Here is a 13,104-nt window from a genome sequence, read left to right on the forward strand (position 1 = left end):
TGTCTCTGACAGAGGTGCAAACTTCATGTCAGGATACTGGACTGCAATATAGAAGGAGTGTGGTGTAAATTACAAATTTCCCACACCCTATCACCCACAGTGCAATGGGCTTGTTGAGAGATTCAACAAGACCCTCAAAAAAAGGAATGATAAAAGGGTTACTTGAAAAACTCAGGCGAAGATGAGACATCCCTTTACCCTGCCTTCTGTTTGCTTACAGAGAGGTCCCACAGAAGGGTGTTGGTTACAGCCCTTTTGAGCTTTTGTTTGGACATCCTGTAAGAGGACCCCTATGTCTTGTGAAGGAAGGATGGGAGTTCCGTCTCAAAAAGCCTAAACTTGACATAGTGGACTATGTACTTGGTCTCCGCTCCAGGATGGCCAGCCAAGAACTTCAAAAAGCTTCGCATGACCAAAAGGCTGTCCTAACTGTTTATCATGCAGGACAGAAGGTGTGGGTGTTGGAGCCAGTGGCCCCAGCAGCTCTCCAAGACAAATGGTCTGGACCCCATACCATCATTGAGCAAAAGGGAGAAGTCACCTACTAGGTGGACATGGGAACTCCCAGGAGCCCTCACAGAGTACTTCATGTGAATAGGCTCAAAGCATTTGTTGATAGGGAGGACATGGGCTTGCTCATGGCCACCGATGAGGGGCAGGAGGAAGTCCACATTTGTAAAGCGCACAATCACCCGTAAGGGTCTCTAGGCGCTGGGGGCCGTCGGGAAGATTAAGCGAGCTATTGCCCAGAGTCACATGGTGCTGGGCTAAACTGCCGCCGGGGATCGAACCGTGGTCCCCAGATTCCAGCGTCAGTCGCCCTGGCGCCACACCTCTCCCAGACCTGCTCACTCAGAACCCTGATGATGGGTCAGTAGATGGTGTAGTCTTTTCTGACAGCCTCTGAGCATCAACAAAAGGATTGTAAGCAGGTCCTTCAATCCTTTAGACAAATGTTTTCTCTGACCCCCAGTCAGACAAACTGGTGCACACATGAGGTGGACACTGGAGACAGTCTGCCTATAAGAGTAAAATCTACAGGCAACCTGACCACGTCAGGGACTGCATAAAGAAGTACAAAAGATGTTGGAATTGGGAGTCATTGAACCCTCAGAGAGCCCTTGGGCTAGTCATGTAGTTCTAGTACCAAAGCCTCACCCAGGATGGTAAGAGATGAGGTTTTGTGTAGACTACAGGGGTCTCAATGCTGTCACTAAGACAGATGCCCATCCAATACCTAGGGCAGATGAACTGATAGACAAGTTGGCTTCCGCAACTTTCTTAAGTACATTTGACCTAACAGCTGGTTATTGGCAGATCCGGTTAGCTGAGGATGCCAAGGCAGCATTTTCTACACCAGGAGGTCATTACCAATTTGTGGTGATGCCCTTTGGTTTGAAAAATGCACCTGCCATTTTTCAAAGGTTGGTGAACCAAGTTCTCACTGGGTTGGATGACTTTTGTGCAGCATATCTAGATGATATTGCTGTCTTTAGCTCCACCTGAGGAAAGTTTGAGGCAACGCAAAAGGCAGGCCTCATTATCAAGGTTACTAAGTGCCAGATAGGGCTGAGTCAGGTTGTGTAACTGGGCCACCTTGTAGGTGGAGGCCAGGTTCAACCATTGGAGAGCAACATTTCTAAACGAGTCCGGAACTCTACTTCAGCCCAGGTTGAAGTTTCCAAACCATTGCCCAACAAACTATCTACAGGTAGGTCTGAAGATACCACAACCTTCTTAGGTCCAGTTACCCCAACCCAGCTGAGATTCACAACTGCCATGGATTAGTCAGTCTTGACATTGCTCACTTGTCCAAGTATAATCTAGTCAGTAGACACTAGATTCTCTATCACCATACCGGCATGTGTCCCTTTGGGCCATGGCCTCATTTCCATTTATCAAAGGCTGATGCCTATACTTGCCCAAGTTAGCTTCACTTACCAGTAAGCTGCCAAGGTCCATGCCACCATCACAGACTAAAACAGCCTAAGCTGGAGTTCTGACCAAGTCAGAAACCACCTCAGAACCCAAGGTTAACCCCACTAACCTCTTGTTTGCTGTACCACCACTTGTACTAGGGGGAGCAGTTGCATATGGGGCAGTGGAAGTAGTCACCTTGGCATTTGGACAATCTGCATCCTTTGTCCACCTCACAAAAGTAACACCAAGGTTTCTTCTTGCCTTTCATGGATGTGTGACCCCCCCCCCCCCCATGTAGGTGTGGGGGCAGTGGGAAGACTAATCTATGCCCTTGTCCCCACACTTGTCCTGGGATTTTAAAGAATCCAGTTTCTTCTGGCCACCACTATTGCCCTGATTTTTCTGCCCTGTTTGACCCATTTATCTACCTTCTTGCTCAATGCTTGGGGAGAAGTCAGATCTGAGTCCACCAGGTACTGTTGAAAAAGCTGTTGGACAATTAAGGGTCTGCTCCTCAATTAAATTGTACAATTCTCAATAGTCAAGCACTTTGCTGCCAAGTAGCCAACCTTCCAGAGCATTATTGGCACCGTCCACAAAATCTACCCAGTCATGGGTTTGTACGTTGTGTCCACTGAGCCATTCAGGATTAAGTGCAAACCAGTCAATGAGAGTGAAGACTAATTATAAGCATCCTCTAAAAGGGAAGAGCTTATCTGTACCTTTGTCAGCTAAGGAGAGCAACAAGATAGCTGCCCACTGCTCTTGAAGGACCTTCTGAACTTAAAGGCCCTCTCTAAAGCAGTTATTAATTTGTTATTGTCATCCCCAACATGGAAGGGAGGGACTATACTATGGACATGACAAGTTTCTCTAACTCGAGGGACACTGTTGCTGCCACCATGGAACTCTTGTACAAATGTCTTCCTAGCCCTCTGGACTTCTAAGGATTCCGTGTCAAGGGCTAACTGCTCTTGCCTGAGCCTAGTTCTCAAGTTCAAGGAGTTGGTATTCCCTATCGAGAGTGGTCCCCTTACTAGAGAGGGAGGTCCCTACTGTACGTCCTGAAGCATTGTATTCTGCAGATTAGTCCACTCGGCACTTTCCTGTGAGGGGGGAAAAGGGGCCTCTTGGCGTATCCTCTGGGAGATCGGAGTTGTCCAGGTGGGTCATCAGGCTCCACCTGTTCAGGGTTAGATTCTAGGTCAAAGAGGGGACTCTTACACCCACCCCTCCCCCGGCCTATCTTTAGTTCCCAGCACTCTTTCCTGTTCATCTGACCCACTGACTTTCCTTAGGTCATCCAACTGTAACACCTCTTGGAGGCTGTGTTGGCAGTAGTGAGAACCATCTGTTTGAGAAACCCTATGCAGACACTTCTACTACAATGGGAGGGCAGTTGCAGGCTTCAAAGTCTGGATGGTTGATGAAAAGGTGGAGGCACCCAGAATGTTGGTCAGTGTGTACAATCTCGGGAGGATTTGTGGTGTGGCAGGGTTCCAATGAGCTTGTGGCCATTGACTTAATGGTGGCAGTGTTTCTTCCAGGGCAATGACAGGCCGTGTGGTTAGGCTTGGTTCTTAGAATTATATCTGTGCCTGGCAAGTTCCGTCTGGTCCAGTTGCAGGTTGATGTTTGTTACCTGCACATTTCTAGCTCTGGGATGAGCTCCCATTGCACATTAGACCAGAAATGTCCTACAGGAAGCTACTAAAAAAAAAAAACACCTATTCTATTACTTTATAGATGGCGGATTACCAGTGCAGGGAGACCGTGGGTAGCAGTGTACTACATAAATCCCAGAAAACAAATAACCGGTGATGGAGGATAAAGAATTGAAATATTTGTAGAGATACTGCAATGGGGTGCCCAAGCTCTGGGTACCAAACAGGCCAGGGATCTAGATCTCATTGCACTGCTCTTTGTTGAGACCAGGTGATCCAATTCTTAAAGGACTTTGTGAGACTGTTCATATTTAGCATTCCATAGACCAGGAGTTAGAGTTTTAGTATGACCATTCTTTTCTTGCGGCAGTGTATCAAACGGGTACATCTGTCCAGACAAATAGGCTAATGCCTGCAAAGTCCTATCACTTAAATTGTCTAACTCACTACCCAATGCTTTCTGCTGTAGGGGTATATGAATCCGAGCCTTAAAAACCTCAAGAGTAATGTATCCTTGTTAAGACAGGCACCAGCAAAACCAGTCAATTTGGGAAGACGAACTCTTGGCATGGTAGGAATCCATGCCCAGAGTTCCATCTTTGCACAATTCAATTCAAGCACTGGGGTGAAGGTAGAATGGTAGCCAACACCAGACTGTAGTCAACTAGTGATAGAGTCTAGTCCATTGAACCAATAGTTGGTTGACAACAGCAGACCAGAAGTACTCAGTTTGTGCTGTGCGTGGTTGGGGCCCAACTGCCTGAACTTCGGATCTTCGAACTGGGAACTAGGTTTCAGTCCCAGTATGGTACCAACAACCTGTAATTCCAGAAATTCCCAGCACCCAAAAAGGATCTGCGTGTGCAATGCCACCTGATAGAAATGTAAGGCACCCTGATGCCTTTGGGCCAGATCTACACTACATAAAACCACACAATGTGTCAAAGGCATGCTCTCAACCCATGTATAGCGAGTGCCATGTTAACTTTTACATCAGGGTCTTCAGTTTTAAACAGCCAATACATTGCAGATTGTATCAGTGACAATGCATAGAAGGAACTGACTATCTAGCATCTCTGCTCCACTGGACACATCTGGTTTTCCAGCAGGCCAGTACTGAAAGTTGTACAGCTCCTGTCCAATCAAACCTGCTTACCATCTACCCTTGGGTTGGCTGTTAGCCAACATGCTACTCAGGCACTCATTTGCTTTAATACCCAGGACCTCTAGGAATTATGCAGCACTAAAGGCAGCAGGGTTGGCAAAACTATGCAGCACAATGGTAATGTAAGTGACCAATCGACCATTGAAAATTGCCTTAGACTGCAGCAAAGTGTGGCACTGAGTTCAATAACTACTGATCTATTTGATCAACAAAAGATTCACTCAGATGGTTCTGGAGCAAGCCCACGATTATGCAGAAAAGGGCGCAGCCGCAAAATTACATTTTCCGCTACCCTACTGGTACATCCCCAAAGCAGACATTTAACGTTATGAACTCCAACTGGGTGTTCAAAACATCCACATAATTCCATATGACACGCTTCTTACGAAACAAGGAATGACGGAATTGCATCTAAAAGCTCAAGAGGTAAGACGCGAGGTAAACATCTACTTCACTAATAGGATCGAGTAAGAGCCAACATGCATCAGACAATCAAGTAAGCGTGAGGGGGAAATGACCAGGAGCGCCAAGATACCCGTAGGGTGACTGTAGTCCAGGGGAGGAGCCACCTATCTCGTGATACTTCGAAGACTCTTCCAGGACAACTATGTGCAATCATCCGTCCCAACACTAGGCGGCGATCTATGCTAGATATGAATTCAGCAGCCCACATGCCTCGAACACAAGAATACAATACAACTTTTAACCGTACAGTGGGTTATTCCTCATTGAGGACTGATTATCTGAACTTGCCACTCAATAGTCACAAAAGCTCGATCTTGAAAGCACCAACTAATCCCGACGCCACAAGTCAACCCACCCAAGCCGAGTGAAAACTACCAGCCCCGTTGTGTACACATTGAGTTTTATTGTAACAAAGCAACTTGTACACTTTAACGTTTAAAACTGCGCATCATCTTTCCTTCCTTTCCAGTGAAACAAAAGAAACCAAATAAAAAACAAAACATCAAAAAAATTACATTAGAATGTCGATGCCAGTAAGATCTACAAATTCAGTGGATCCTCAGTCGGGACGCAGGGCTCGAAGCCTTCACTAGGAGGGGTGTATAGTTTTTAAAAGTGTCACTTAAACCGCATGGACGCCTTGGAAAGATCGACATGCCAAAAGGAGAAAGCCACTTTGCTGAAGTGCCTTACCACAAACCTGGCCTCCTCTCCCCAACCCAGACAAAAATCTCAAAACCCACCCAGCTACCTTCAGTGACCCACAGGTTTTTTTGTTCACTTTTTTAATTTTTTTAAACAATTAGACGGGTACATGGTGGCAAATGCTAGCTGTCCATATTCACATGGAGACAGTGTAACCTCCGAGCCCAATATACAGAGAAAATAAAGGAAACCGCTATAATTTCTATGCGCTACGACACAGGGGCCCAGCACTCCGCCTTCGGCACGGTAAGGGGAGCGTGGACCTCCCACCCGCATCTGCCCTGGGATGGTGGCGGCTTTTCAAAGTTCGTATCTTTTCAGGTGGGGAGAGTTGGGAGATGGGTTGAATGGATTGTGGAATAGAAACTGGTTAGAGATTTACATAGCAATTAACAAGTTTCTCCCCCCACCCAAAAAAACGTTTAAACCATGGCATGAAGTGGGGTAGAGGTCCTCAGAGAGCCAGGCAACTGAGCACACAAAATAAAAATGAAGACAGCAACTTGCTCCCAGGGACTGGAGATCGGGTCAAGGGGCGGAATCCATCGGTGATCAGTCGTCTTCGCCTTCCTCCTCCTGGAAATAGAAAGGAGCAGGTCACGCCAGATCAAGCAGAACTTACAAAGTCAAGCAGTCTTCAGGCACAGGTCACATAGCCCCATCACATCTCTGTACCGGCAGCTTCAGACTAGGGCAGTGGTTCCCAAACTGAGCTGTGGCTCACTGGGGAGCCACACACCAAGCACTTTAATGCATTCAAAGTTGAAGGGTCTGTTGGCTTCAGTTAAACTAATTAGACTTAAAAACAGGATGCTGATTAGTAAAAGACTTGCCTAAAGCTGTAAACATTGTGCTTAATTGATTCCATGTCTACGGGGAGATTACTTCCATATTTCACTGGATCCCAACGTTCCAACATTCCCAAAGTAAGTGGAAGATGCCGGATTAATTTTGTTACTGGTCAATAGTTTCATTTTTTCCAAATGCATTTTACACCAACGGCAGATCAGGAAAGTACAATTGTCCTGTCTATTAAACACATTAAGTATTATTAATTATTGACACTTGTACTTGAACCATGGTACTTCCAGTACATATTTCAGTAGACAGTTCCAGACAGACCTGCGCTCACCTTGATCATGAAGAAGTATATGGCATGATGGCAACATTTGGAGGCAAGAAAGAGCATTTAACTAAAGAGGAATTTGGCTAGGACTGATTCGGAGGCAATTTCAGGGTTGGCACGTATGAGATGGGTAGAAATGGAAGTGCATGCAAATATTCAAGCGAAGAAACTTTGGAATGGGGCTACATGCATATGGGTGCCATCTAGCACTGCAAGTGGGATAAAAAAAAGTTTGAGGATACTCTAAAAAAGGTGTGGACAAAGAAATGTAACTAGAAATGTTTTATTAGAGGTGCCTCAGTAATATTTAAAAAACCTGCATATTTGATTATAATACCTTCAGCCAAATTATTTTCAGGGAGAAAAATGCCAGTACCCCCGAGGCCAGGCTTACATCCCCACTACCCTCCCAAAAAGTAAAAGTGGGGAGCCACGGGCAATGGCCAATGAGCTGCAAGTCGGAAAAGTTTGGGAAGCACTGGGCTAGGGCCACTCGGTGGCGGCAGAAGTCCATGGGTGGGGTCAACTCTGGGCAGAACCCTACAAGAGAAGCTCAGGTGTTCAGTAAAGCCGTTTCAGTAGAAGTGCTGGGTCTGAAGCAAGAGGAGACAACAGGCAGCGGCTACAAGACCCGCAGAGGCTGGGACGCGCTTACGAAAGGCCCCCCAGAAAGAAGCTTTACCTTGCTTCTTCAGAGAACAGCATCACTGAACCAGCAGGCCATGCTGGAAATACACCAGCTCCACAGATGCACCTCACTTGACACGTATGTGCCACAGGACGGGCTTACCTCCCCTTCTCCTTCCTCGTCATCATCATCGTCGTCATCCTCCCCCTCTCCTTCCTCTTCATCTCCCTCCTCATCGATGTCCTCCAGGCCTTCCTCCTCCTCGTCATCTTCCTCCTCTTCCCCTTCGCCCTCCTCGTCCTCCATGTCTGGGACCTTGGAAAGAAGAGAAGCCGTGAGGCCCTGCGCGGCTGCGGGCGGCGCGCTGCGCGCTTCGAGGCGCTGCACTCACCAGGTAGTACTGTAAGGGGTTGGGCCAGATGTCGTCCTTGATGACCTCGCCCAGCTCGTCCGCCCCCGCGTCCGAGTGGTCCGTGAACCATGTGAAGAAGCTCTCGGGCTCTTCGTGCTGCCGCTTCCTGCTCGCCTTGTTTTGCGTCTGGCTGGATCGCTTCGTCAGATCCTGCGGGTCAGGGGACAAGAGAGCACATCACAGGCACGCCGAGCACCGGCTGCAGGCATCACAGGCACGCCAAGCACTCACAGCCACACCAAGCACTCACACCACAGCCACACCAAGCACTCACCTGCAGTCACACCACAGCCACACCAAGCACTCACCTGCAGTCACACCAAGCACCGGCTGCAGGCAGAGCCACGCCAAGCACCACCTGCAGGCACACCCTGCAGTCACACCACAGCCACACCGAGCACTCACCTGCAGTCACATCGCAGCCACGCCGAGCACCGGCTGCAGGCACCCCCTGCAGTCACATCACAGCCAAGCACCACCTGCAGGCACATCACAGCCAAGCACCCCCTGCAGTCACATCACAGCCAAGCACCCCCTGCAGTCACATCACAGCCAAGCACCACCTGCAGGCACATCACAGCCAAGCACCCCCTGCAGTCACATCACAGCCAAGCACCCCCTGCAGTCACATCACAGCCAAGCACCCCCTGCAGTCACATCACAGCCAAGCACCCCCTGCAGTCACATCACAGCCAAGCACCACCTGCAGGCACATCACAGCCAAGCACCCCCTGCAGGCACATCACAGCCAAGCACCCCCTGCAGTCACATCACAGCCAAGCACCCCCTGCAGTCACATCACAGCCAAGCACCACCTGCAGGCACATCACAGCCAAGCACCCCCTGCAGTCACATCACAGCCAAGCACCCCCTGCAGTCACATCACAGCCAAGCACCACCTGCAGGCACATCACAGCCAAGCACCCCCTGCAGTCACATCACAGCCAAGCACCCCCTGCAGGCACATCACAGCCAAGCACCCCCTGCAGTCACATCACAGCCAAGCACCCCCTGCAGTCACATCACAGCCAAGCACCCCCTGCAGTCACATCACAGCCAAGCACCCCCTGCAGTCACATCACAGCCAAGCACCACCTGCAGGCACATCACAGCCAAGCACCACCTGCAGGCACATCACAGCCAAGCACCCCCTGCAGTCACATCACAGCCAAGCACCCCCTGCAGTCACATCACAGCCAAGCACCCCCTGCAGTCACATCACAGCCAAGCACCCCCTGCAGGCACATCACAGCCAAGCACCCCCTGCAGTCACATCACAGCCAAGCACCCCCTGCAGTCACATCACAGCCACGCCAAGCATCCAGCTGCCATCACCCCGCGCATGCGCAGAGCACAGCCAGACGCCGCACATGGGCTACAAGGAGCACAACTTTACCTTGCCGGGTTTCCATTTGATTTCTGTCGACTTCGAGGAGGGGTCGCCACTTTCATTTAAGTGAAACTCTTTGGAGAGGACTTTGTTTTCAAAATATGGATTTTCATCACAATACTGCAAAAAAGAAGCACAAAAGTTTTAAAACAGAAGGCTCCTAATCTGGAGCGACCACAACTAAACTGATCACCATTCAGACATTGAAGGTCATAAACCACTTAAAGCTGGAGACCTAGAGTCATCTTTGCAAAGAGGCACGAAGGAGACCGAGTCCAGTCCAGTCTGCTGTGAAGCTCCGAGGCTTCTGCCCCCATCTTAGTAATGCCACCTAACACGCAGCCACTTTCAAGACAAAATAGCCCTGCAATTACTAGCATTTATCAGTCTGTGAAATACTTACAAAGTCTATTTTGTAGCCCGACTTGATGTCGTCGAACTCGAACACCTCGACCCGGGTCAGATAGTGGAGCGCTTCTTCATCCTCCTCCCCTAAGAGAGCCGAGACTGCAAGAGACAAGGGAGAGATGGAGACTTCTGCACCGCTGGCCTGTCCCACTCACTGCGCAACGATTCACAGCAAAGCACAACCCCCCCCCCACAGCTCCCACTCACCTCACCCCCCCAAGCTCCCACTCACCCCCCCCAAGCTCCCACTCACCCCCCCCAAGCTCCCACTCACCCCCCCCCCCACAGCTCCCACTCACCCCCCCCCCACAGCTCCCACTCACCCCCCCCCCCACAGCTCCCACTCACCCCCCCCCCCACAGCTCCCACTCACCTCACCTCCCCCAGCTCCCACTCACCTCACCCCCCCCAGCTCCCACTCACCTCACCCCCCCCAGCTCCCACTCACTGCGCAACGATTCACAGCAAAGCACAACCCCACTCACCCCCCCACAGCTCCCACTCACCCCCCCACAGCTCCCACTCACCCCCCCCCACAGCTCCCACTCACCCCCCCACAGCTCCCACTCACCCCCCCACAGCTCCCACTCACCCCCCCACAGCTCCCACTCACCCCCCCCCACCAGCTCCCACTCACTGCGCAACGATTCACAGCAAAGCACAACCCCACTCACCCCCCCACAGCTCCCACTCACCCCCCCACAGCTCCCACTCACCCCCCCACAGCTCCCACTCACCCCCCCCCACAGCTCCCACTCACCCCCCCCCCCACAGCTCCCACTCACCCCCCCCCCCACAGCTCCCACTCACCCCCCCCCCACAGCTCCCACTCACCCCCCCCCCACAGCTCCCACTCACCCCCCCCCCACAGCTCCCACTCACCCCCCCCCCACAGCTCCCACTCACAGCAACACTCTAGAGCCCAATGTGTACCTTGTGGATGATTGACAAACGTTGTCACCCAGAAGTTAGGGATTTTGGCGATGAGTTCTGACCTCTTCTGGAAGAACGGCTGGCGGAGCTTGTTATATTTCTGTTCTACTTTCAATATTTCTTCACTCGCCTGTTCGTTAAGTCTAGAAAACCAAAATCAACGTAAGAGTGGGGCAGAGGAGCGCTCTGAAGCATTGACTGAGCACAGCGAGCTACTCCTGAGCCGGAAGTCTGCAGCTTTCACCCCCGATGGCCCCAAACCCGGAGCCTTGTGTCCCACGCAACCTCCCAGCACAACCCAGAGCGGACCCCGAGACGTAGGGCCAGGTCCACGCCCAGCACAGGTGTCGATGAGTGTGGACCTGTCAGTACGGGGACATGTGGAGATCTGACCGGTGCACAACAGACCACGAGTAACCCATCACCAGCCCCCATCAGATGGACCATCGGCCTCAGTCCACACCAGACCCTGGCACTCCCACCCCTCCACACCCCGATGAGGTCCACCCAGCGGAAGCGCCCCGTGCCTGACCTCTGACCCGCCCGCGCGGGCTCTCACCTGTCAATTTCATTCTGTACTTCGTCGATGTGCTCGATCGCTTCCTGCTGTTCTTTCTCTGCAAGAAACACAACTTTGAGAACCGTGTGGAGCGGAAGAGAAGCTCCCAGCGGCAGAGCATCCCCAGGAGGCCTCGCCTCCAGCCCCAGGACATTAACCCACCTCCCAGGGCAGCAGGGACTCCGGCGGGACACCCCCAGGGGACCTCCCCCATCCGGCACATGGACCCGAACATGAACCCACCTCCCAGGGCAGCAGGTCCAGTACGTTGCAAAGCTCCCCAGGGCATGCAGGGGCCAGGGACAGAGCAGGTGCCCCCCTCCGGGTCATGGACATGAACCCACCCTCCCAGGGCAGTGACAGCGGCATGCCCGGCCCCCCCCCGATCAGAGACCCCCAGACATGGACAGAGAGCAGCAGAAAGCAAGGGCCCAGCAGGCCGCCCGCCCCAGTGCAAGAGCATCCTCAGGGCCGGCCCCCTCCCGCTCAAACACCCCGGACATGAACCAACCCTGCAAAGCAGGGCCCCGGCCTGAACGCACCCCTCGGGGCACGCAGGACTCGGGAGGCCGCCCCCTCCCGGACATGAGCCCACCCTCCCAGGGAAGCAGGTCTCACCAACAGCACCTGAGCAGGCCCTGGACACAAACATTTCCCCGGGCATGCAGGAGCCAGTGACCGCGGAGGAGCATCCCCAGTCCCCTTCGAGCCCCCTACCAGAGGGCCCAGGCCCGCTGCGCTCGCGCTGGGAGACCCGATCCCACCCTCCATGGTCCTGCCGGGCCCGGCGCCGCACACGTGTCCCGCGGCCCCTGCACACAATGGAGCCGGCGCACGTGGGGCCGGCGGGCGCGCGGGGCGGCCTCGGCCACGCGGGGCATCATGGCGGCGGCGGAGGGAGACGGCGGAGGGATACCGGCCTCGCATCTCCAGCCCGGCCGCTCGCCTCGGCGGAGGGATACCTGCTCCCGCGCGCACCTCAGCCCCGCGCCGGCCGCGGCCTCCCCCCCCTCAGGCCCCGCGCACAAAGGGCGCCCCCGGGGCCCCCACCCGGCCCTCCCTCGCCTCACCCGCGCGAGCGTCCGCACCGTCGTGGTTGGAGTTCAGCTCCTTCTTGGTGGCCTTGGCGGCGGGCGCCGACATGCTGGCTGAGGGCGGGCGGCTCCTTCCGCCTCCAACGACGGCTCGAAGGTCCGGCTCCCGAGGGGGGGGGAGCGGTGGTGCGGCGGCGGCGTCGGGGCTCCGGGGGCCGCGGGCTCTGCCTCTCCTCAGGCGGGGGCCGGGCCCGGGGCTCGCGGCGGGCAGAGGGGGCTGGCGGGAGCGGAGAGGCGCGCGACGACCCTCCTCACACACAGGCGCACACACACAGAGACGCACAGGCGCCCTCGCGCTCCTCTTCTAAACAGCGCCGAGCGCGCAGGCGCCGCCCTCGCGCGCCAGCCAACCAGAGGCGCGCCGCGGCCCGGCGGGCGCCTCTAACGGGCCAATCCCGCGGCCTTCCCGCGGCTGCTCCTCTCGCGCTCCACTCCCATTGGACGACGGGACAGCCGCCAGCCAATGGAGCCGAGAGAAAGAAGCCGAGTGCGGAGGGGCACAGAAAAAGAATCACGTCAAAACCAAATGAGATGAGACGTCAGTGCGCGACCACGGCGCAAAAGAGAAAGGAGAGTGGGCGGAGCCAAGTACAATCTTTAGGTTCGCGCGCTGCGGTTCGCGCGAAGGGGCTCGC

General features: G+C 53.4%; 1 protein-coding gene across 2 annotated transcripts; it reads right to left on the reverse strand.

The window, feature by feature from the left end:
* Window positions 1-5,597: 5,597 nt before the first annotated feature.
* On the reverse strand, window positions 5,598-12,846 carry SET (SET nuclear proto-oncogene). 2 transcript variants are annotated; one of them, XM_078646597.1, is made up of 8 exons: window positions 12,464-12,846; window positions 11,376-11,433; window positions 10,817-10,959; window positions 9,879-9,982; window positions 9,482-9,595; window positions 8,065-8,235; window positions 7,836-7,988; window positions 5,598-6,495 (listed from the first exon to the last, which is right to left on the reverse strand). In XM_078646597.1, the coding sequence occupies exons 1-8, from the start codon at window positions 12,516-12,518 to the stop codon at window positions 6,472-6,474; spliced, it is 822 nt and encodes a 273-aa protein (XP_078502723.1). In that variant the 5' UTR covers window positions 12,519-12,846; the 3' UTR covers window positions 5,598-6,471. The 2 variants fall into 2 exon arrangements, with proteins under 2 accessions (XP_078502723.1, XP_078502722.1); XM_078646596.1 differs by having other exon boundaries at window positions 12,446-12,797.
* Window positions 12,847-13,104: the final 258 nt, after the last annotated feature.

This window comes from Lissotriton helveticus, chromosome 5_2 (assembly GCF_964261635.1).
Source record: "Lissotriton helveticus chromosome 5_2, aLisHel1.1, whole genome shotgun sequence".
Classification (NCBI taxonomy): domain Eukaryota; kingdom Metazoa; phylum Chordata; class Amphibia; order Caudata; family Salamandridae; genus Lissotriton; species Lissotriton helveticus.

Excerpts from the sequence above, each read along its gene's own strand:
- SET (XM_078646596.1), bottom strand. The coding sequence starts at position 12,518 with ATGTCGGCGCCCGCCGCCAAGGCCACCAAGAAGGAGCTGAACTCCAAC. Across the intron at positions 8,236-9,481 it reads TCAAATGGAAACCCGGCAAG|GATCTGACGAAGCGATCCAG; the intron begins GTAAAGTTGTGC and ends CCTGACCCGCAG. Across the intron at positions 7,989-8,064 it reads ACCCCTTACAGTACTACCTG|GTCCCAGACATGGAGGACGA; the intron begins GTGAGTGCAGCG and ends CTTCTTTCCAAG.